The sequence below is a fragment of the Cucurbita pepo genome, chromosome LG03 (assembly GCF_002806865.2).
Source record: "Cucurbita pepo subsp. pepo cultivar mu-cu-16 chromosome LG03, ASM280686v2, whole genome shotgun sequence".
Lineage (NCBI taxonomy): Eukaryota > Viridiplantae > Streptophyta > Magnoliopsida > Cucurbitales > Cucurbitaceae > Cucurbita > Cucurbita pepo.
Window position 1 is genome coordinate 584,382 of NC_036640.1, and position 22,341 is coordinate 606,722.

General features: G+C 37.3%; 3 protein-coding genes across 9 annotated transcripts; 1 reads left to right on the forward strand and 2 right to left on the reverse strand.

The window, feature by feature from the left end:
- Positions 1-402: 402 nt before the first annotated feature.
- On the forward strand, positions 403-13,408 carry LOC111791478 (E3 ubiquitin-protein ligase PRT6). Of its 4 annotated transcripts, none has more exons than XM_023672841.1 (19): positions 403-909; positions 1,225-2,337; positions 2,619-3,826; positions 3,924-4,064; positions 4,743-4,986; positions 5,066-5,788; positions 6,113-6,304; positions 6,434-7,095; positions 8,528-8,579; positions 8,830-9,463; positions 9,822-10,027; positions 10,109-10,635; positions 10,724-10,828; positions 10,968-11,034; positions 11,136-11,213; positions 11,489-11,557; positions 12,020-12,248; positions 12,496-12,584; positions 12,719-13,408. In XM_023672841.1, the coding sequence occupies exons 1-17, from the start codon at positions 841-843 to the stop codon at positions 12,092-12,094; spliced, it is 6,165 nt and encodes a 2,054-aa protein (XP_023528609.1). In that variant the 5' UTR covers positions 403-840; the 3' UTR covers positions 12,095-12,248; positions 12,496-12,584; positions 12,719-13,408. The 4 variants fall into 4 exon arrangements, with proteins under 4 accessions (XP_023528609.1, XP_023528610.1, XP_023528608.1 ...); XM_023672842.1 differs by having other exon boundaries at positions 12,496-12,563; XM_023672840.1 differs by having other exon boundaries at positions 12,496-13,408.
- Positions 13,409-13,937: 529 nt separating this feature from the next.
- LOC111791467 (transcription factor MYB3R-3-like) lies at positions 13,938-18,777 on the reverse strand. 4 transcript variants are annotated; one of them, XM_023672825.1, is made up of 10 exons: positions 18,617-18,777; positions 18,362-18,369; positions 18,073-18,251; positions 17,831-17,882; positions 17,541-17,598; positions 16,869-16,963; positions 16,679-16,782; positions 16,250-16,378; positions 14,728-15,826; positions 13,938-14,238 (listed from the first exon to the last, which is right to left on the reverse strand). In XM_023672825.1, the coding sequence occupies exons 3-9, from the start codon at positions 18,216-18,218 to the stop codon at positions 14,770-14,772; spliced, it is 1,641 nt and encodes a 546-aa protein (XP_023528593.1). In that variant the 5' UTR covers positions 18,219-18,251; positions 18,362-18,369; positions 18,617-18,777; the 3' UTR covers positions 13,938-14,238; positions 14,728-14,769. The 4 variants fall into 4 exon arrangements, with proteins under 4 accessions (XP_023528593.1, XP_023528592.1, XP_023528588.1 ...); XM_023672824.1 differs by lacking the exon at positions 18,362-18,369 and having other exon boundaries at positions 18,073-18,224; XM_023672820.1 differs by lacking the exon at positions 18,362-18,369.
- A 1,242-nt stretch (positions 18,778-20,019) lies between these two features.
- On the reverse strand, positions 20,020-22,149 carry LOC111791165 (mitochondrial import inner membrane translocase subunit Tim9). Its single transcript, XM_023672405.1, has 2 exons — positions 21,963-22,149; positions 20,020-20,437 (listed from the first exon to the last, which is right to left on the reverse strand). The coding sequence occupies exons 1-2, from the start codon at positions 22,055-22,057 to the stop codon at positions 20,251-20,253; spliced, it is 282 nt and encodes a 93-aa protein (XP_023528173.1). The 5' UTR covers positions 22,058-22,149; the 3' UTR covers positions 20,020-20,250.
- Between the last annotated feature and the right edge of the window lie 192 nt (positions 22,150-22,341).

Genomic DNA, 22,341 nt, shown 5'->3' on the forward strand with positions numbered 1-22,341 from the left:
TTTTGTCTTTTAACAATAATTTTCATACGCATCCACATAAATCGATTATTCAAATTAGATATTTTATATGTTTTAATGTTATATGCCTATGTATTTTTGAAATTAAAAATAAGCTCGAGCTTGATTTAATTATAAGATTAAGATATTATTAATGTTTGTTCATATTGAAGTTCGAATTTGTGAAGAAAGCACAATTTGAAAAGAAGAAATCAATGCTCATTTAAATATTAATATATTGTTTAATAATGTTTAACGGAGAGAGGGAGGGGAGAGAGTGTGTGGCGGCCCAGCAGGCGCACATGTGAAATGGGCCTGGGCTGTTTCCGACAACAGCATTTTATTACATTTCACCGACTTAAAGCATTGCGTGAGACAAAAATATGAACTTTACTTATTTATTTTTAATTAAAAAAAAGAGAAATAGTTACGCAATCGAAGAAGATACGATCAAGATCAACCATTTCCTTCGAAGGGTTTCTGCATTTTCGTTTGTAATTTCAACAACTTTTTGACGAAATTTCTTACTTATACCTACCTTCGGCGATGAACTCTTTTGTGGACGATGTTCGATTTTCTATACGCTGATCGCGGTTCTGAAATTTGGTGAAACAGTCCACTATTGGGAGCGCAGAGGGATCAAGAGGATAATCTCAGTGTTGAAATTCACTGCTCCTGGATTGAATGATCGAGACGGGACCAATTAGAGGATTGAATTTTAGGTTTCGGATTTCTTGTCGAGTAGTTGTTGGTTGGAGTTGAAACCTGGGGAGTGCAACCTCTCGGCTACGGCGCTGTTTGTGTTGCGCTGACTGTTTTGTGCCATATTGGCGCTCCCGGAGAATGGACGACATGGATATTGGTTCCCCTTCTGAATCTGCGCCACTTAAGCCGCGTGATCGAATTCTGCGGGTATGCGATTTTCTTTTCCCGTTCCTATTTGTACATTTCATTTCAAATTCGGTGTTGATTCAGGTAAGGACGTTCTTTCTAATCCCATATACTTTGCTGCCCATCCTGCAATCAGTTGCTGTTAGTGTTCTTGTTCATGGAGGAAATGGGTGTATTTGTCTGTCGTTGTCTTTACTTTTGTAGATGCGTTTATCCTATTCTGTTATTGAATTTTCTGTTCAATTTCGACTTGGAATTGAGATAGTGTGTTGCCTCGATCAAACTGTGATTATCATCGGTTTACTTGTTTATAACTCTGATTCCCTTGTTTGTCAGCGACTAGCTGTACTTGGAGTTCCTGATGAGCTATTGGATCAACTTTTTCGTGGTTTAGTTTCTTTTGTCAAGGACAACAAGTTTCTGATACCGCAGCTGGTGTCTGCAATTTTGCCTACTGATGTCGAAGTGGTAGAAGTTATACGAGATGCTAAAGCAGGGTCTAAAAAATCTCTGACGGGCCCAACCATGAAAACTCAATTCCGTGAAAGCATGATGTGGTTACAGTGGTTGATGTTTGAAGGTGAACCAGCTTATGCTCTGAAGAATCTGTCAAAAATGAGTATTGGCCAGCGTGGTGTATGTGGTGCTGTTTGGGGCCACAATGATATAGCTTATAGGTGCCGCACTTGTGAACATGACCCAACTTGTGCAATTTGTGTCCCTTGCTTTCAGAGTGGAAACCACCAGGACCACGATTACTCCATAATTTATACAGGTGGCGGTTGCTGTGATTGTGGTGATGCGACAGCATGGAAGCGGGAAGGGTTTTGCTCAAAGCATAAAGGTGCAGAACAGATACAACCTCTTCCAGAGGAATTTGTTAAATCCGTAGGGCCTATACTTGATGCACTCTTCACTTCTTGGAAAAACAAACTCTTGTCTGCCGAAGATATTAGCGTGGAAGACCCTAAATTGAGTGACCGTGTTACAGAGCATAAAAAGGTTGCAAATGAGTTAACATTTGCTGTTGTTGAGATGCTTTTGGACTTCTGCAAATACAGTGAAAGTTTACTCAGCTTTGTTTCGAAGAGGGTGATTTCTTCGGCTGGCTTATTGGATATTTTGGTGAGGTTAGAGAGGCTTTTAAATGATAGCGTAGTGAAGAAAGTCCACGAGTTACTTCTAAAATTGCTGGGAGAACCTATATTCAAATACGAATTTGCAAAAGTTTTTTTGAATTATTATCCTACTGTTATCAGTGAAGCGATAGAAGACAGCAGTGACCACGCTCTTAAGAAGTATCCACTATTGCCAACTTTCTCAGTTCAAATATTCACAGTTCCAACACTTACTCCTTGTTTGGTGGAGGAAATGAACTTATTGTCCATCCTCTTGGGATGCTTAGAAGATATTTTCATTTCCTGCGTAAGTGAAGATGGTCGCCTGCAGGTAAAGCATCCTTTCTTATTTTCAACTCTGCGCACTTGGTCAATTGTTATGCTGTTCTTCATTCATTAAATGTGTTCTTAGTAGAAGATAGAAACGTGTAATGTTCACACATATAGACAGGCAATGAAATACAAATGACCTTTGTAATGTTATAATGAAGTCATTGACAAATATCCCCCTTACAGGCTTCGTGTGTTCATTATAATAATTTTCAATTAGTACTCTTTTTGGCATAGTTCTGCTTATTTGCTTTCTTGTGATTTTTATTTTCTCATTTATAGGTAATAAAGTGGAGTAATTTGTATGAAACCACCATTCGTGTAGTTGAAGATGTTAGATTTGTTATGAGCCATGCTGTAGTGCCCAGATATGTAATCTATGAGCAGCAGGATATCCTAAGAACTTGGTTGAGACTGCTGACTTTTGTGCAAGGAATGGATCCTCAGAAGAGAGAAACAGGCCTCCACATAGAAGAAGAAAATGAAAATGTCCATTTACCTTTTGGTTTAGATCACTCTGTTGCTAATATTCATTCTCTATTGGTGAAGGAAGCATTTTCTCCTGCTAATAGTAGTAGTCGTGAAGATACAGCTGATGCAATGTCCTTCCAAACGTACAAGCAGAATGTGGATGATATAGATAATGTTAGGCACGCTAAAGTAGGACGTTTATCACAGGAAACTGCTGCATGTAATGTATTGGGAAAGGGTAGTAGATCCACATCTGCATCAAGAGTTGATGAAGTTTGTCTAGATAAAATTTCACCAACTATTATGTGGCTGACTTACGAGTGCTTGAAGATTATTGATAGTTGGTTGGCAACTGAAAGTACTTATGGAAGCATTCCAAATATGCTTGATGATAGCATCAGCCTGTCTCCTAGTTGCAAATCTTATTCATTGAGAAAAACATCTGCCCCATCCAAGATGGAGAAGGGTAAATTTATTTTTGAGAAGCTTGCTAAAAGAAGCAAATACCATATTAGGCAATATTCCTCACGTATGTACAGTGGCCTTCAAATGAGTATTGACAATGAGCATGGTATAAGTTGTGGGGAGGACAGCCAATTGATGGATGTGACCAATGATACAGTTACTGATGAGGACTATGCCATGGAGGTTGATGCACTACATTCTCTAAGCTCATCCGCATGGCCAAACATTGTTTATGATGTCAGTTCCCAGGACATATCTATTCACATTCCATTACATCGGCTGCTTTCCTTGCTTTTACAGAAGGCATTGGGAAGCTGTTTTAGTGAATCTGTGGTGCTAAGTGCAACAGGTGCTAGTTCCTCAAATTTGTCATCTGAATATATGGACTTCTTTAAAAGTGTTCTTACAGACTGTCACCCGTACGGTTTTTCTTCATTTGTTATGGAGCATCCTCTACGCATTAAAGTTTTTTGTGCTGAGGTTAATGCTGGAATGTGGCGGAGGAACGGAGATGCAGCACTATTGTCTTGTGAGTTGTATCGATCGATCCGCTGGTAAGTTAACTCTTGGGGAACAAAGGACTTATGTTCTATCTTCTTATTTTGGTATGCTATATGGAAACTTGCTGCTATTTTAATGGCTTTGTAACAGGTCAGAACAATGTCTGGAGCTTGATCTCTTTCTGCTGCAGTGTTGTGCGGCTATGGCTCCACCTGATCTTTATGTCAGTAGAATTATAGAACGCTTCCGGCTGTCAGACTATATTTCCCTAAATGTTGAACGCCCTAGTGAGTATGTACTCATCTATTACTTTGACTTGGAACTTATTGTTCTTTTAAAATAGGGTGCTACTTAAGCCCTTGTTTAATGCAGCTAGGAATCATTCATTATAGTATCTATATAAAATATATATATTTTGTAAAGAAACCAAATTTTTTGTTGAATCATTGAAAAGTTACAATAAACATGAATTCAAATGAAACCTTAGTATATTCAAGGATACAAAAATAGGGACCCTCCTTTTCCTAATTTTCACACTCTACACTGACATCCCTTTATATCGTTCATTTGGATTTTTTTGCAAGTATCTTTCTTTTGGATTGGAGTCCTTTATTATAGTTGAAATCTCCTTTCTTGGACTTAGTTGTTTTTGTGTTTAAAAAAGCTCCATTTATAAAGCTGACATTTAGGCAGATTATAATACATTTGACAAGAATCAGTTACCATAGATGTGATAATTATTTGAGACAGCACAACACATCACGAAAGTGTTAAAGAAAAAGATGGGGTAATTTTTACTATTTGACAAATTATGCAGGTATTGATAATTATATTTGAAACAAATATATTTAATGGTTGGGAGAGAGCTTGCAACCACGTTTAACTACATATACTATACAATTACCCCTTTCATAAGGAATTGTTTTGTTCTTAAAATTTTCATACGAAGTATAAAACACTGTTCTGCAGGTATGAGCCTACTTTAGTGCAAGAGATGCTCACATTGATCATTCAAATAGTCAATGAAAGGAGGTTTTGCGGACTTACAGTAGCAGAAAGCTTGAAGAGAGAGTTGATTTACAAGTTAGCAATCGGAGATGCTACTCATAGTCAACTGGTGAAAGCACTCCCTCGTGATCTTTCCAAGTGTCATCAGCTGCAGGAAATTTTGGATACAATTGCTGTCTATTCCAATCCCTCTGGATTTAATCAGGTTATGCCCCTCACCAGTTTGGGTTATCTGTTGCATACATATGTTCATTATTATTTCCTAAGACCTAAATATGTTTCAGGGAATGTATTCCTTACATTGGAAGTATTGGAAAGAATTGGATCTGTACCACCCTCGTTGGAGTTTACGAGATCTGCAGGTTGCTGAAGAACGATATTTGAGGTCATGTAGTGTCTCTGCTTTGACCTCACAGCTGCCTAAATGGACTAAAACCTATCCCCCTTTTAAAGGATTGGCTAGAATAGCTACTTGTAAAACAGTCCTTCAATTTGTTCGCGCTGTGCTGTTTTATTCTGTTTTTACTGAGAAATCAACTAAATCACGGGCTCCAGATAGTGTCCTGTTAAGTGCTCTGCACTTGCTAGCATTGGCATTGGATATTTGCTTTCAGCAAAAGGAATCAAGTGATCAATCATTTTATGGTCCAGATTCTATTCCCTTGCTTCTTTTTGCTGCTGAAGAAATTGATGAGGGTTTGGCATATGGTTTCGGCAGACAAAGCTTGTTATCTCTTCTTATTCTATTAATGAAAATGCACAAGAAGGAAGGGCGAGAAAACTTTTTGGAGGCTGGAAGTTGCAACCTATCCTCTCTGGTTGAAAGCTTGTTGAAGAAATTTTCAGAGGTTGATTCTCATTGTATGGGCAAAGTCCAGCAACTTGCGCCTGAAATTCTTGGTTACTTGTCAGAATCTTTGCCTAGTAGTAATAGTAATAGACCGAGCAGAAGTTCTGATAGTGAGAAGCGGAAAGCAAAGGCTCGAGAGAGACAGGCTGCCATATTGGTAAGATGTCTTCCTTCTTTTTGAGTAAGTACCTTTTTTTGTTTATTTCTATCATTTTCTTCCAAGGAAGAATATTGTTTTTCATTTGATAGGTAACTCTTTTGCATTTGGAAGGCTTTTTTTTTATTCTGATCTTGTAAGGGTTAGATTGAAGTTAAAGTTCCTACGTATACTGTAAATTCATTGGGCTTTTATGGTATAAGAGGTGTTATCTACCTTGGTAAACTTTGGCTACATTCACACATGGCAATGATGTTTATTCTGCCTTTGTTACCAAACGAACTTTGGCTTAATACCTTACTTTCCTGGGTGGTTTGTCTGTAGGAAAAAATGAGAGCCGAGCAATCAAAATTTTTGGCCAGTGTTGATGCTTCTGTGGATGATGATGATCCAGAATTTGGGCAAGAGTCTGAGAAGCCCGACGTCAGTGTTAGTGCCGAACAGTCTGAAACTGTTTGCTCGCTTTGCCATGATTCGAGTTCCAGCGTGCCTATTTCTTTTCTGACTCTTTTGCAGGTATGTGATCGGCTGTTTGCATTTTCTATTAACTTCATTTTATTTCTCCATTTTGGTTTCTTTTGTGTAATTGAATTCATCCTTTACAGATTCCTGGTTCTGATTTTAAAATTGTCTTTCTTAAACTAGAAATCAAAGCTTGTGAGTTTAATTGATCGAGGTGTCGTGTCATGGGATCAACCTTACTGGAGAGATGAACATGCCTCAACAATGTCAAAAAGAAACCTTGATCAATCAGGACTAAGCACGTCCTCTGCAAGTTCAGGAGGGATTTCGTCTCTGCAGTTAACAGAGCTCATTCAGAATGCAGTAAAAGAATATGCCAATCATGGACTTCCTGGGGAAGTTGGCGCTTTTCTGGATTTTGTCAAGTCTCATTTTCCTCCTTTACGAAACAGTCAAGTGCCTGGTACATCAAATGATAAAGGAGAAAAGATAATAATCAGCTTTGATACATTGGAAGAAGATATTTATTTGTCTGTTCAAAAAGAAATGCACGATAGTCTGCATTCTAAATTCTATGGGGATGAAATTTTTTCTGAAGTTGTAAGAGGAGAAGATTCCATGTCTGTGCTGCATGTGAAATATATAGCTGCTCTATCAAGAGAGCTGGCAGAAAATCATTCAACTTCTGTAAGCGCTCATAATGTTCACACGCTGGTAGAACATTTGCAGCCTACTGCATTTAATGAAATTGGTCCTACAGACTGTGATGGAATTTATCTTTCTTCTTGTGGGCATGCTGTGCATCAAGGATGTCTTGATCGATACTTATCTTCACTGAAGGAAAGGTATCCTTTCTACATTAATTCATTTTTGTTCTTCATTCATCAATGAAATTCTTTGTTTCTTCTTCTTCAAAAGAAAAAAAAAAATCCCTTTTGCTCACAGCAGATGGTTTTTTTTTATTGTGATTGTNCTTTCTTTCTCTTTTTTTCATTTTTTCCCCTCTTTTCATCAGGTTTTCCAAATCTTAGTTTTTTTTATTTGAAATTGTTTTCCCTATTCCAGGATTTTATTCTTTAGAGCTTTAGTTTCAATTTATAAATCTGATTTTTTGTTGCATTATAGAGCAGAGGTGCAGAAGTAGGAAAAGCTAGTAGTAAGAAAAGGGAACTTGTGGCAATTTGTGAATTCCTGTCTGTGGGAAGATGAAAGTGATAGTTAAAGTCAAGTGGATCGAGAATTGAATTATCCTCGAGGTAGACCATGGTACACCCTGGTTGTATATGGTTGTGTGGTCATCCCCTCGGGTTTGGTATTGAGAGGATTGTAATACCAAATATGGCATCTGCTTGAAGTTCTAAAATAGTGATAGCTGATAACAGTGCTTTTAGTACATTTGTTNTCAAGTGGATCGAGAATTGAATTATCCTCGAGGTAGACCATGGTACACCCTGGTTGTATATGGTTGTGTGGTCATCCCCTCGGGTTTGGTATTGAGAGGATTGTAATACCAAATATGGCATCTGCTTGAAGTTCTAAAATAGTGATAGCTGATAACAGTGCTTTTAGTACATTTGTTTTTTTTTTTTTTTTCTTTTATTTCTGGAGACTGGGGGTATTGCTTACAATGGCAAAGAGGCCTCTGTCTGATGTAGTTCACTGTGTTTTTGTGTTAGGCCCTCTATTGTTAATACTTATGCTAGAAGGGGCAATAAGGGAATTAACCAGGGGGCCAACTGTTAGTGAGACGTGGGGAGTTCGTTAGTACATCTGTTAGGGCCGGGGTATTAGTAGTATATGTTGCCTGTGTCTATTTACTTTTTCTTATCACGTAGTTTTAATAGAACAGTAGTTCTAGGGCTTGGGAGAGTTTACCGGCTCTCTCGAACTTGCTGGGTGTTATTGTTCACATTTTGATGTTGTAATCATGATATTGTAACTTTTTGTGAGTCAAATTAAATGCAAGGAAACATCCGTACATTTTGCTGTCTTTATTTACTAGTGCTCGGGAGTTATTAAGGCAAGGTTTGAAGGAGGACTTTGTCATACTCTTCCACTGATATATAGTTAGAAATAGGGCATTGTAATGGCGTTACTTGAACAGGATCCGTTCTATAGGTTGTACTACTCTATCCCCAAGTTGAATTAAGACATCGTTAGTTGTATGTGTAAGTGCAAGATGTACCTATTTTCTTAGACTGCTTGTTGGTACACTTTGCTTCTTTATGTTCCAATGTGTTTTAATGCCAAACATATGTTCTTTTCTTGTGCTTTCAGGTTTGCTCGAAGAATTGTATTTGAAGGAGGGCATATAGTTGATCCTGAGCAGGTATATGTATCTCTCCTTTAGTTCTTCATTCCGCATTTTCTTAGAATAAAGAACCATAAATTTTAATTAACATAATCATAGGATCAATCATCTTAACCAGAAGTTCAATGCCCCAGCTTAATCCAAAACTTGATACTTCAATCACCTGACCAGAGAATCATCTCAATCAAAACTCAGGAATTTTGTGGTTTATATATATATATTCTATATATATGTGTGCTAATTTAGGAAAATTTGTTTCACGTAACAGGGAGAATTCTTGTGCCCAGTGTGTAGACGTCTTGCAAATTGCACTTTGCCTGCATATCCTAGGGAATCTCAAAACATTTGGAACCCGGCGACGAGTTCAGTTGGGAGTTTGTCACGGGTTTCAGGTCATCTTAACAAATCAACTGAAAGAGGGAATCCACTTTATATTCAGCAAGCAGTGGCTCTCCTGCAATCCGCAGCTAAGGCTGTTGGGAGGAATAAAGTGCTTAAAGATATTTCTGTACATGGACATAGAAAAGTAAGTCATGATCTTGAAGTTGTATCCCTTGTTCTGTCTAAGATGTATTTTTCTGAGAAACAGGATAAGTTAATAAGCTCCTCAAGGATTAATCCATCAATTCTTATGTGGGACATGCTCAAGTATTCCCTCATATCAATGGAAATTGCTGCCCGTAGTAAGACTGATATGAACCCCAATATTGGCCTGAATACGTTGTACAAGGAGCTTAAAACTTCTGGTGGTTTTGTATTGTCTTTATTGCTAAAAGTGATACAACGCGTTAAATGTGAGGATTCTCTCCTTTTGCTTCAAAGATTTTGTGGTATTCAAAGGTTTGCAGATTCCATCTGCTCTGGGATGTCCAATGAAAATGCTAGCGACTCATGTGGACGAGGTACAACTCAGGGGCTTAGAAGCATCTTTATCTTTTTGGGTTATTTTTGGCACTCCTTTATTGGATTTTATTGTATCACCGTCTATGACTTCGTTCTCTGTAGTGTGCACTTCAGGGACTGAGTTGAATGAACACTTAGAATCTTGTTGAATTTTTCCAAATGTCCATCCATGTTCTGTTTAGGACAAGTTTTTTATGAACTAACTGTCGAGGATATTAGATATGATGCCTCTTTATTCACGGGCATGAACTTTCAATAAATGCTAAGATAGATTCCCATCTGAAATTCTTTCGTGGAGTTTTTCTGTATATATCTTCCACTCTTCAACTTATAGTTTTCTGATTGATGCTATTGCAGGTATCCTCCACATCTTGACCAGCCTTCGTGTGGAATTGCCACAATTTGATATCCAGTTCTTGAGCCGAGGATCTGATCCTGTTCTTGCCCATGACCCATTTGCATCGTTGATGTGGGTTCTCTTTTGTCTTCCTTTCCCCTTTTTATCGTGTAGGGAATCCTTGCTTTCCCTTGTGCATATCTTCTACCTGGTTTCTGTGGCCCAGGTATGTTTGAAGCATTTAAAGTTTCAATGCTGATTATGTTTTGCCAAATCTAGATTTGTAAGTTTGAAATATTCTTTACAGGCTATAATCTCATCTTTCATCAAGTCTCAATGCAAGGTAGATGAGTTGGGCTTTAGCGATTCCTTGGTTGCTGATATTTGCAAAATTATGGAAGAATCTGAATATGCGCGACAGTATTTTGTTTCAAATTACACAGAGCCGTCTTGTAATGTTAAGGACATGATACGTAGCTTGACTTTCCCTTATCTTCGGAGATGTGCACTACTTCTAAAACTACTAAATTCCTGTGCACTAGTGCCAATTTTTTATGGAGAGACTGCTTTAGAAACATATCTTGCCGGTAACAATATGATTGACAACAACACACTGGAACTCAACGAAATTGAGAAGCTTGAGAAAATGTTCGAAATTCTTCCATTGGATATTGTTTTTAAGGATGGAACCTCACGGGCACTTGTTTCGAAGTGGTTTTGTCATTTTAATAAAGAATTTGAGTTGCAGAGGTCTAAAAACATAAAGCACTGCACACCTGCAGTACCTTTTCAATTAATTCGTCTGCCTCATGTTTACCACGATTTATTGCAGAGGTGTGTTCGACTTTCTATTCAATTTCTCTCTTTTATTTATTCTGTTGTTATATTGAAGTGGGAATGATCGAATTTTCTGCTTCGACAGGTACATAAAAAAGCGATGCCCTGACTGCAAACACGTTATTGATGATCCTGCATTATGCCTGCTATGTGGTAGACTGTGCTCCCCAAGCTGGAAATCCTGTTGCAGGTCTTTTTGCCTTTCAAAAATAGTTTTACTTTCAAAATTGGCTTAGAAGGATCGATGTTTATTTTCACACGAAAAAGAATTATTCTATGCTTTTGCTGTTAGCTATGAAGTTTTGAAAGTTAATTATGTTTGTCTCAAGGGAAAGTGGATGCCAAGCTCATGCAAATATCTGTGCTGCTGGCACTGGTGTGTTTTTGCTGATTAGGGTGCGTCGTCCTTTAACCTTGTGTTAAGGGATCCTTCTGTTTTACATATTTTTTACTCGACAATGGGATCAACTAAATAAGATTCTGCTTTATTTCGACAGAGGACCACGATTTTACTGCAGAGATCTGCACGTCAGGCTCCTTGGCCATCTCCTTATTTGGATGCTTTTGGTGAGGAGGTATATTGTCATCTTTATCAATTGTTATTTACTTGATTATTTGATTGCTTTATGGTCCAAGTACGCATTTTCTCTGTATGTCATGTTATCTTGAAACATATGAAACCAAACGACTCTATATTGCAGTTATCGAGGATTTTATCCTTTTTCAATTGCAAATTATTATGGGTTCTTGATGAAATTTCTCCTTTGTCATTTTATATAAGTATTGTATAGCATTCTTTTTGGTCATATTCATATTCCGCTGTAATCTCTAGTTTCCTTCCTTGCTGCAGGATATTGAAATGCGTCGGGGAAAGCCATTGTATTTGAATGAAGAGCGTTACGCTGCCCTTTCATATATGGTGAAGAAAACGAACTTTCTTTATGTTTTCCCCCTGCCATGACATTTGTTCCCTCCCTCGTTTTACGTGACGAAGTTTTCTCTTCTTTGAATATTTGAAGTGAGGCCTCTGATAAATTATAAAAATTAGCTATTGACCCCTAAAGACATAGCCACCTATCTATGTGAGAGACCAGTTCTATGACATTTCCATTTTTGGTTTTTCGTTTCTCTGTTCTCATAACTATTTCTTGTTTACTTTTGTTCAATTGGATACAAAAACAAAAACATATCTCGTTATTTTTACCTTGTAGTTCACTTTTTCATTTGATAGTGTTCCTTTGACTTCAAACTTAGTGAACTTGTGGAGGCAGATAGTTTCTATATTTAATTATATTAGAATCGTAACCATAGAAAATTGAGTATTGAATAAAAATGTTTGAATGATTCGTCTTCGTAGATTAACTTCTTTTTTTTTTTTTAGGTTGCTTGTCATGGCCTTGATCGAAGTTCAAAGGTTCTAGGCCAGACTACAATTGGGTCCATCTTCATGATTTAATCTGGAGTATACTTTGAGGCGATTCCTTCGGCCACTAACCATGGTTCACATTTTGCACTTACCTGTTATAGTTCATGCTGAGTTCCTTGTCCTAGTTTGCCTAGCAGCGAAGTATTCTACACCATGGAGGCATTGATAGGGATGTCGAATACAGGTATGATGAACATGGAAACCCCTATATACCTCTGATGTAGAATAAATATCTATTTGTATAGAATTTTAGTTGTATATGTTGTATAGCCTTTCTGGTTTTCATGAATCACCATTGCGTACTTTAATCTTTATTTTGAAAAATGATATTTATCTATTCTTTTTAACAAATTCTCTCTTGTTTGTTATCAATTAACATATAAAAATCCATCTCCGTGTACCAATGTCTACGCCTATCCTATTTGTCACAGTTTTCATATCAATTCTAGAAGGGCTGTAAAGGAGGGATTAATGAGCTTTTTAAGTTCAGGCATGATGAGTAAGCCTTTGACGTTCCAATGTAAATTCTCTGCTACAATGTTGACTGTGTTGCTATGCTGCTCTGCTCTGTCATCAATTCCGACTTGTCTTCCCTTGATTTGAGAGATTTTTCTTCTAAAGCAGTATTATTCTGGACATGTATTCATGTTTTAGGTTGTGTAGTTATTGGTTTTCAAGAATCCGTACTCCTACAGAACGAATTCTCGTGCACAAGTCTTTTCAGAGGTGAGAAATGGCCCTTTGTTTTCATATGTTGGAGTCGGTAGCCAGTGGCCCAGAGGATATCAAAGATGCATCATCACCTTTCAATGTGCAGTGTGTTGGAAGTATTTCTGAAGTTGACGTGTGTAAAGTGCGCTTGTACATAGGGAGGTTGCCCGGTATGGTAATTTAGTGGCAAAGCATTGTTTTGGAGTTGCCTTCATTTCTGAATCAAGGCCGTTGGCATCTTTCTATTTGGGGGGTGGAGATGGGAGTGGTGGCCATTTTGTTCTGTCAAATCTGGCCGTATGAATTTGCAATCAGTTTGTGCAATTATAATGGAAAGGTTTAGATCCCCAAAAAGGGAAAACTGAATTGTTCTGCCCGTTTTTATATGTTGTTTGAAGTTCAAACCCATCGTTAGAAATCAGCACAATAAATCTTCTTTAAGTACATAGGGAAAGTAGAAGGGGAGCTTATTGTGCATTTCTAGTCCACTCAATTTTTTATTTGTTAATCTTCATTGTAAAATATCAACATTCACTCTTATATTTTTCCTTTCTTTGAACTCTTATCACATATCTCCAACTCGATCCATCTTTTCCCAATGTCTTTAATTGGAGAATGGGTTTCTTTGAACTATTGTTGATTTTTTTTACGCTGAGAAAACAGTGTGTAAGAGTGGAGATTTAATTCTCCGATCTTTTACTCTGACAATTGATTTCTATCATGAAGTATGCTACATAATATGTAATCTTAGTTGGGTGGAAGACTCCATATCCAAAACAAAGAATAGCTTTAGGTTTTGCAGGTTTCAATGTCTCAAAACTACATTTGTTACGATTTTATTTTTGCAAGAAATGATTTCATTGGTGGTATGAAATTACAAAACGTAGAGAATCTCATGTGGTTCGCAAGAAGATATGTTTTTGCAATCCTCTAATCTAAAGCAGTGTGATGGGGTTTTAAGCCATAGGAAATTATATTTCCATCCTCATTCTAACAATAGGCTTCTACTATATGATCTAGCTTCGTACATAATAATCATGATATTATGTCATTAGACTCATGATAACGATACCTCAATAAGATTAGACTCTTAACATGATAACGATACCAGCCCTGCAGAACTGTAGAATTTTGTTCTTCATTGAAATGTGAATTTTTACGGTTAGAAAAATCAAATTTTATTTCAGAAGTATCAGAATTCTAACCATTCAAACCTTGCCAAGTGTACAATGAAACATGTTTACGTGAACACTAAAATAGGAAACCGTTAGGCCTATCTGCAACTGTAAAACAAATAAGTTCAAAATAATATATGTACGAAGGAACTAAAGCGAATCATCTTTTTTCGAGACCAATTGCTGCTTCAAGAAACACTGAAACAGCATTTTCGCGATATTGACTTGCCGGAACTTTTGACGGACCAGCCCTTTTTTATGCGCTGCTTTACCCTGAACTCCGTTGCTCTGTCAAAAATGGAACCGTGTCAGTAAATTTACAGAAAGTATCTCTAATAGTACATCTCATGCTTATTTACAATGTAGTAGTTGCACATTTTGAAGAATGGGGCCAACCTAACAGTGGTATAAAAAAGCAGATCGAGTGTTTAAAGATCCTTAAAATTCAGGTGAAAAACTTATTCTGGTTAAGTATCTCGATCCAAACCAGTACTACACTGTGGTGTCAAATAACTTAGATAATGCATAGAAAGAGTAGGATTGAACTTGATAATAATAGTAGGATCCAAAAGTTATCAAAACCCCACCCAAGATCTTTCCTCACTCTGAAGGTTGATGCACACAAAAAAAGATTAGCAAAGCAGATAAATAACTTATCAAGGATATCCCTAATTAAATCAACAAAAAAGAACGAGATGACATTATTAATATCCGTGCTACAAGTTTCAAAAGAAAATGAGCATATTACTAACAGATGAAAGAGGCTCAATAACTTACAGTTCAGAATTTGCCATCTTATTGTGTTTGCTAAAGAATCCTTTATCTGGAAGAGATTCCATTTGATTCTACTGACTGGACAGCATGGTTGTTCTTCTCCTTGTCAAATGCGAACTCAAGTTGCTTTTCCACAGATTTTAAGATGGCTGTTCGCTTGGATGTTAACCGGTATGGAGGAGATGCATTGAAAGCCTTACTGTTTGACCTGCTGGGGCCATGATCATTACTAGGAGTCTCGCATAAGCTTCCATTTGGTGAACCCATCATGCTGTCACCATTATTAAGTGTTTCTTCTTGACCAGATTCTCGGGAGATGACTGTTTCTGTCTCCCCATCCTGCGTCTGTTTAGGAGGGAGACAAGTTTGAGTTTCTGTCTTTCTCTTCCGTAATATTGAAGGAGTTGTGGGGAAACTTCGAGCCGCAATTCTCAATATCGACTCTGGGCTGTGTATACTCAAGTCTCTAGTCTTCACACAAGGAGGAGTGAAGATACCGATAGGCGAACCGATTGAACTATTATTTGTCTCATACATGTACATGCTTAAAAATTCAGAATCTACTGGAATACGACTTTCTAGTTGGGGTGGCTCATAGTATAGTGAACCATACTTCGGAGATTCAAATCTTGAAGGTGTTTGTGTAATTTTATCATCATCTAATTTGCTAATCTCATTCTCCAGTTCACCAGGAGTCGTAGTCCCATTCTTTCGTGCTGACCCAGATTTCCTGCATCTCGGATCTGTGATATTTGAAGATCCCGGCCAGCAATTGGCGTGTCTGGAATCAGCAGACTCATTCAAAACCCCACTTGTTGAAGCAACCATATCTTCATCAGGAGGCGTTGACGACTCTACCTGGTCCTTACTGCTTACCTCCAATTTGTACATGTCGGTGTTACCCGACGATGTTTGGGCAGTTGAGTCTGATCCTTTACTTGAGTACAGAGGAAAGTTTTTAGTAGGTGGAGTCCTAGTAGTATCTCTAGCACCATTCTGGGAACTATTTTTTGCAACTGGTGGAAGCTTCCCAGTTGCCAAATAGAAATCTAGCTTTTTCTTCAAGGAACTATTCCAATGATTTTTTATTGCATTGTCAGTCCTGAATATAGAAGGAATACGCCATATCATTTTAACCAAGTCAAGCAGACAAAAATTCCAAAGCAGACATTTCTTTTCCAATGCATGATAAATAATACTCTTTTTCGTGTTTGTTACGTCCTAGTTTATATAACACATATTTCCACATTTTTCTACCATTCATTCAGCATAATAATAAAATCTTCAAATAAGAGATGACATAACCAATCAAGGGTTACTTCTAAATGACCTATTGAGAAGAATGTAAAGATCATATCAGTGATACTTTATAAATTAATTAGACGGGACTGGACAGGCGGCTGAACACATGGTCTACACGTACTCGTTCGACCTATCTATGTACATTTATATCCGTTTATCTCTTTTTCCCTTCTTTTTTTATTTTCATTGAGGTATGAAAGTTTATGAAAACAAGAATGAGTACCTTCCAGGTAAAACCCTGGCTATTTCAGCCCATTTGTTCCCATGTAACCGATGTGCATTCATTAGGGCCAATTCTTCTTCTAATGTCCAAGCATCCTTCTTTATATCTGGATTCAAATGATTGTGCCACCTAAAAATAATAGAATATTACTTTACAACAGATACAAAAACTCACATCCCTTCAATATTCAGAAAGAGGAAAACATGAAGACAGAAAATGCTAAAGGTTCGGAAATCATGACTCATAAGTAACTCTTATTGTCTTTAGGTAAGAAAGAAAGGAAACACACAATCATTCAACAGGGCGATCGACCAAGCATTAAGGGGAAAAAAAGCATAGTAAACTTCCCAGAAACACGCAGATTACATTTAGAATTTTAAAATCAAGACTTCAGCTCACAGCTAATCACAGTAATTTCACAGGAGGTACCTCTCTCGGCATTGTTTCCCTATGCGACCTGGCAAAGATTTCGCTATCAAAGACCATTTTGTAGGCCCATACTTCGATACCAGCTCAATAATTTTATCATCTTCCTATAAGAAAGAAAAACAAAATGATAAATTTTCACTATAAGTGCAAGAGAAGAAAGCCTCCAAGGAAAAAGACGACGAGTAACAACCTCCTGAGTCCATGGTCCTTTGACAAGATCTGGATTGAGAACCTTCTGCCATCTGTGCAGACACTGAACTTCTGATCTATCATGGAAGTACTCAGCTGCACACAAATTTTTATTTGATAAGGTTAATCAACCTAACAAATTTGCGTATAAAAACTTTACCATTTTGATAATTGATACATTTAAAGTCATGGTCAGGGTGCTGAAATAAGTGATGGTAATTACTAATCAGGCAACCCACTCATCATAGGTATAATTTATAATGATACTAAAAAATGACTAAAAGTTGAATTAGCAATATATGCATACCAAGTAATTATCAGCCCAATTGGGCCAAGTAACCATGTTTTCCCATAACTTTCAGCTGTAGCTTATAAAATTCAAACACGCAAAAGATGTAAGAAGAGTACAATTGCATACTAATACTAACGAGATCATCATCCAAGGTATAAAGCTTAGAATGCCTTCCCTTTGGCCACAAATTTAAAAACGGTCAAAATATTTAACATAATTTTTTTATTAGTTAAGTGAACGTGTAAAATGCTTCAAGACTATCTTAACAGTAGAACACATTCAATTCGTCAGATAAAATAAAGAAATCAACTAAAGCCAAAGGTTAAAATTCTAAAATCATTTAAAAAAAAGAGTTCTATAGCAACAAAAATAGAGAGAAACCTATTTTCTTCCAATTCTTCCCCTTAAAAGCTGCAACGGCATTTCTCAACGTCTCATCCTGAAAAAAAAAAAAAAAATCATCATTTCAAGTCAAGAAAAGTGCTCCCTATTATATGAGTGATCTTATCAGTTAGGATTTTGGAAATTGAATCTTCTTTATCCATTGAAAGATATAGTTTTTCTAGGCCTGGCAGGCGTCTGAAAAACATGGTATACGTCAATGACCATCATAATTAAGAAGTAAGAACTATGCAACATGAGCAACTAAAAAGGGGGCAATCAATGCTTACCTCTTGAGGAGTCCAACCACCCTTAGCTCGACGAATAGGGCCACTGGTTCTCCTGCCAAGTCAAATTACACATTAAGCATAAACGTCTGAGTTCTTTGAACTGGTCATAAGCAGGGTAGAGTCATTGCATTTTTTTAATTACTTTGGCAGCCAATAATATCATACACCTAGCTGCCTTATTAATAGAGTGTGCAAGAAACAATGACAAAATCTTAGCGAGAGCTACAACTTTGTGAAATTACCGATGGGAAGGAGATGTTGGTGCTGGACTACACATCCCAGGATACTTGGCAGCTGCGCAGCCACTACCTTCAGAGACAGAGGAACTCGTAGCAGCCGTAGATTGTTTATTTTCGAGACAAAACTCTTCTTGTTTCGCCTCTTCCATCTACTCCTAGAACCATCTCCAAAATTCAAAATCCTAATAACAGAATAAATTTCACCTCAAATTGTAACCGAAAATCCAAACAGAAAACCACCGAAGAAACAATTCAAAAAACCCCAACTCGTATCAAGTTCTCGAAAACCCACCACCTAAACTGGAAAACGAAAAGCAACGAAAGAACTCAGATCTTAATCCCCGCAATCAGATCGAAAACGCAGAGGAGAATCACAATTGTAGGGTTTTAGAGACGAAAAGGGGGAAAACTCGAACAATCTTGCCCCAATCAGAGCAAGGTTGAGACGAATACGAAAACAACACATGATCAAACAGTCGACAAGATTGAAGGAAAATCAAGTGAATTAGAAAACAAATTCCAAACATCTGAGAGGATAGAAAGATACCTCTGCTGGAAAGGAAGTGGCGGGAATCGAAGTGGAGCTGAAGGAAGCGATGAAATTAGTTCGACAACGAAGGAACAACCGTTCCCTCAGAAACAAAGAGTTTCCTTTCGGTTTCGAAAATCGTCGCCCGTTGAAACAAAAGTAGAGGCCAAACAGAGTGAGAAAATAAAATTATATATATATATATATATATAATATAATATAATATAATATAAAATAATTATAAAATTATAATATTCCCAATATTTGCAATATTTATACATAACGAATATATCCATATCACCACCGACGTCTCCGTTAATTACCGTTATTGAAGGATACAGATTTTCTGATTTTTTTAAAAAATAAAACAAAGTAGAAGTGAAACCCTATCGGCTAACGGTCAATTAACGATTATAGTGCGAAGGCGTTAGAACGGACAGTCCCTTGAGGTTTCGAGCGTTAAAGGTCGAACATTTTTTGGGATCAAATTCGTGGGCAATTCTGGACCGTCTGATTCGGAATAAATGACCAGGATTTGAGCGGATTCTTGTAAAGAAATATCGTGCGTTAACAAATATAAATTAATCTTATATAAACTAGAAAAATGATTTTCTTAAAAANTTTTTTTTTTTTTTTTTTTTTTTTTTCCACATTGCTCAAACAAGTAGTGTTTACTTCTAGTCAATATTTGCCTAAATCGGTTGATATTTATAAAATAAAAAAAATTATATATCATACATTTTTCTTATTCAAGCTTGGGAGGGATCTTTAGAAACTCTAATGAGTCAATTTTAGTGACATGAAAAGTACGTAAGCTAATGTATATAAAGCCGTTAAATTTATTAGAATAGAATAATTCGTTTTAATTGTAGTGTTAGTGTCACAATCTGCGATGGATCCTACTTTTTCAATCGTGTAGTATTGTGATCTTGACTCGCCAGCCTTGGTTGAAAAAGTACGACTCCAACTCGCTCACAATCAGCCTTGGTTGAAAAAGTACGACCGTAACAACTAGCACTAACATGGGTTAGTGGGTTTAGGCATCTTTCACCACTTAACATAGCAAGAATTTTAAGTACTTGGCTTAATAAGCCAATTAAAAAATAACTAACTAAAGTGGCTACAGCATCTCTATCTCCCTTAAAAGATCATAGCATCCAACCTTTACTCAAGCAGATGGAATAATCTCAACAAACAAAGGAAGAAATAAAACATTGGCTTACCCAAGCATGAGATGCTTAGATTAGATGAAGAATGAAGTGCGTTCATCAGAAGGCTCTGCCAAACAAACCCAACCAATTGCAGTTCATCTAACTGTTCAAGATTTGATCTCCAATCATTTTTCTATCAAATTGGTTATGAAGTTGAAGAAAAGGCCATATTACCAGCAATAAGCAAAAAACTAAGTTAAATCATCCTAATGGATATCAAATCTCAAACATTTATTGAAAGTCTGCTACTAAAACTTTAATATATAAGTCAAATCAAATCACCACTTAATCCCAGTTGCAACATTTATGGAAGACGTGCTATTATAAATCCAGAGGTGAAAGCACTGAAGGTTTCAAGAATATGGAAGAAACATACTATAATTCCAGAGGTGAAAGAACTGAAGGTCTCAAGAATATGTCTGGGTGTCCTCTGATGCTACACTAATCTGAGGTAGCGGCTCCTTGGTTGAGCTCAGCAAATCTCATTCCAACGCGCATTGAGTGCTTCAAGAACTTCTCGGCACACCTACGTACACATGTTTCCTCTTGCTTCGTTAGGGACTTTCGCTGAAAGTTGTCTATGCAATCCGCAAAGCATCTCTCGACCAATGAGTTGTACATTCTCAGACTGCAATTTATTAGAAGGCAAACAGTTATCACTCTGAATGTGTTATGATATTATTGTGGTCATCATAAATTGGATGCTAACATAAATTAAAATGGAGCAAAAGAGCTGCAGTAGTGCACTGTAGTCTTGTGCAGTCTTCTTTTCAATATAAATTATACGGCATCTTACTTCAGCTTCCAAAGATATATTAATCCAAGATCAAATCAATATCACTCCCTAGAACTCCAACAGTTCCCTTTTTTGGAGTATATTCAGAAGGAAATCGTAGTTCAGACGAGATTTCAGAATATTGAAACCTGTCACACAAAAGAAGGAAAAGCCCTGAATCTCTGTTGGTTAACTTGGGGTACCAGGAGGTACGAACTTTGAGCTCCTGTGGCCACTGGCCAGGGTGCATGGTCGCTGAATAGACTAACGGTGAGATCCTACATCAGTTGGAGAGGGGAAAGAGTAACAGCAAGGATGCTACGCTCCAAAGGGGGGTGAATTGTGAGATCCCACATCGGTTGGAGAGGGGAACGAAGCATTCTTTATAAGAGTGTGGAAACCTCTCCCTAGCAGACGCGTTTTAAAACCGCGAGGCTGACGACGATACTAACGAATCAAAGCGGACAATATCTGTTTAGCGGTGGGTTTGGGCTGTTACACTAATAGCGCACGAGCCAATACATATTATTTAGAAAGTAAACAAATAAGTGATACTATCATAAGGTGATCTTTTCATATATATATATATACACACATCTCACCCTACCTTGTGTTCACCTTAACTATTCTCAAAGGCTAATTTTCTCCCCCTACCACATTTGGTTGTCTAATTTGTTTGCCAAGACAATTAAAAGGATATTAAATTTCTAGGAGATAAACATGATTTGGGCTCATTCCTGGTAAGTGATTTACCATCTACATTTACTCTTATTGACCCCTAAATCAATCCAGTGAATCTCTAAAAGGTGGTCTCAAAACCTCAGCAAAAATATAATCAAATTATACAAACAAAACAGAAGCAGGATACAGTAAAACAAGCCCCCAAAATCTGGTAGAGGAAATTTAACTAGCTAGATCTTTCTCAGCGCATGTCATGCAAGTTTCAAGCTGTGGTACCGCGCTAGAAGCTCTTATTCTGGCTGCTTCATAATCACAAAACCCCCAAAAACAAATTTCTATATCGCCCCCCACAAAATTGACCAGTATCTAGAACACTTCCAATCCTTCTACGGCTCATTCAAAGACGTCCAAGCGTATTCCAAAAATTTCCAACCAACAAACGAAGGCAATTTGTGGAATGCGCTTGGACATTCATAAAAGTCATCAGTTGACGAGAGACAAACAAAGCCAGATTTTCTACCATATTAATCCCAGATCATATTGCCACCCACAAAAATCATCAGTTATCGGAGACAAATTCCAGATGGAGAACGAAAGAAACAACACGTGGAGAAAGAAACAACATTCATAACAAGAGAATGATTCAATAAATTAGTTCCTCTTCAAAACTCGAAGTTTTTAGATAAATAAATAGAACCTGTCTCGAATCTGGAGCTGGTCGATCATGGTGGCCATTTTGAGCTTGTCTTCTTCAGGAAGACCCTCCAAATCAGCAAGCATGTTCTTGTCCATCTTCGATTCCAAAGAAAGCAAAGGGTTTAGGGTTCAACTTCTCTGGTTTCTTCTCCCTTCTCTGTATCGCCGCTATCAGCTCAGCTAGGTTGGAATTATAAGTTGGAGAGAGCGTAATAGTTTTTTTGCTAAATGGTCCTTCAATGTTCGTATATTTTCCATTTCAGCCCCTATAGAAAACGTAATAGTTTTGTTGCTAAATGGTCCTTCAATGTTCGTATATTCTCCCATTTAAGCCCCTATATTTTGAGTTATCCTTTTAAAACTCCAAATGCTATTCATTC

What these genes read in the sequence shown, in the direction of transcription:
- LOC111791478 (XM_023672840.1), top strand. Translation starts at nt 841, where the DNA reads ATGGACGACATGGATATTGGTTCCCCTTCTGAATCTGCGCCACTTAAG. An exon ending in ACCTGGTTTCTGTGGCCCAG is followed by an intron (nt 10,028 to 10,108) that starts GTATGTTTGAAG and finishes TATTCTTTACAG; the next exon opens with GCTATAATCTCATCTTTCAT. An exon ending in TGGATGCTTTTGGTGAGGAG is followed by an intron (nt 11,214 to 11,488) that starts GTATATTGTCAT and finishes TCCTTGCTGCAG; the next exon opens with GATATTGAAATGCGTCGGGG.
- LOC111791467 (XM_023672824.1), bottom strand. Translation starts at nt 18,218, where the DNA reads ATGGAAGAGGCGAAACAAGAAGAGTTTTGTCTCGAAAATAAACAATCT. An exon ending in CCAACATCTCCTTCCCATCG is followed by an intron (nt 17,883 to 18,072) that starts GTAATTTCACAA and finishes TTGACTTGGCAG; the next exon opens with GAGAACCAGTGGCCCTATTC. An exon ending in GTGGTTGGACTCCTCAAGAG is followed by an intron (nt 17,599 to 17,830) that starts GTAAGCATTGAT and finishes TTTTTTTTTCAG; the next exon opens with GATGAGACGTTGAGAAATGC.
- LOC111791165 (XM_023672405.1), bottom strand. Translation starts at nt 22,057, where the DNA reads ATGGACAAGAACATGCTTGCTGATTTGGAGGGTCTTCCTGAAGAAGAC. An exon ending in CAGCTCCAGATTCGAGACAG is followed by an intron (nt 20,438 to 21,962) that starts GTTCTATTTATT and finishes AATAAATTGCAG; the next exon opens with TCTGAGAATGTACAACTCAT.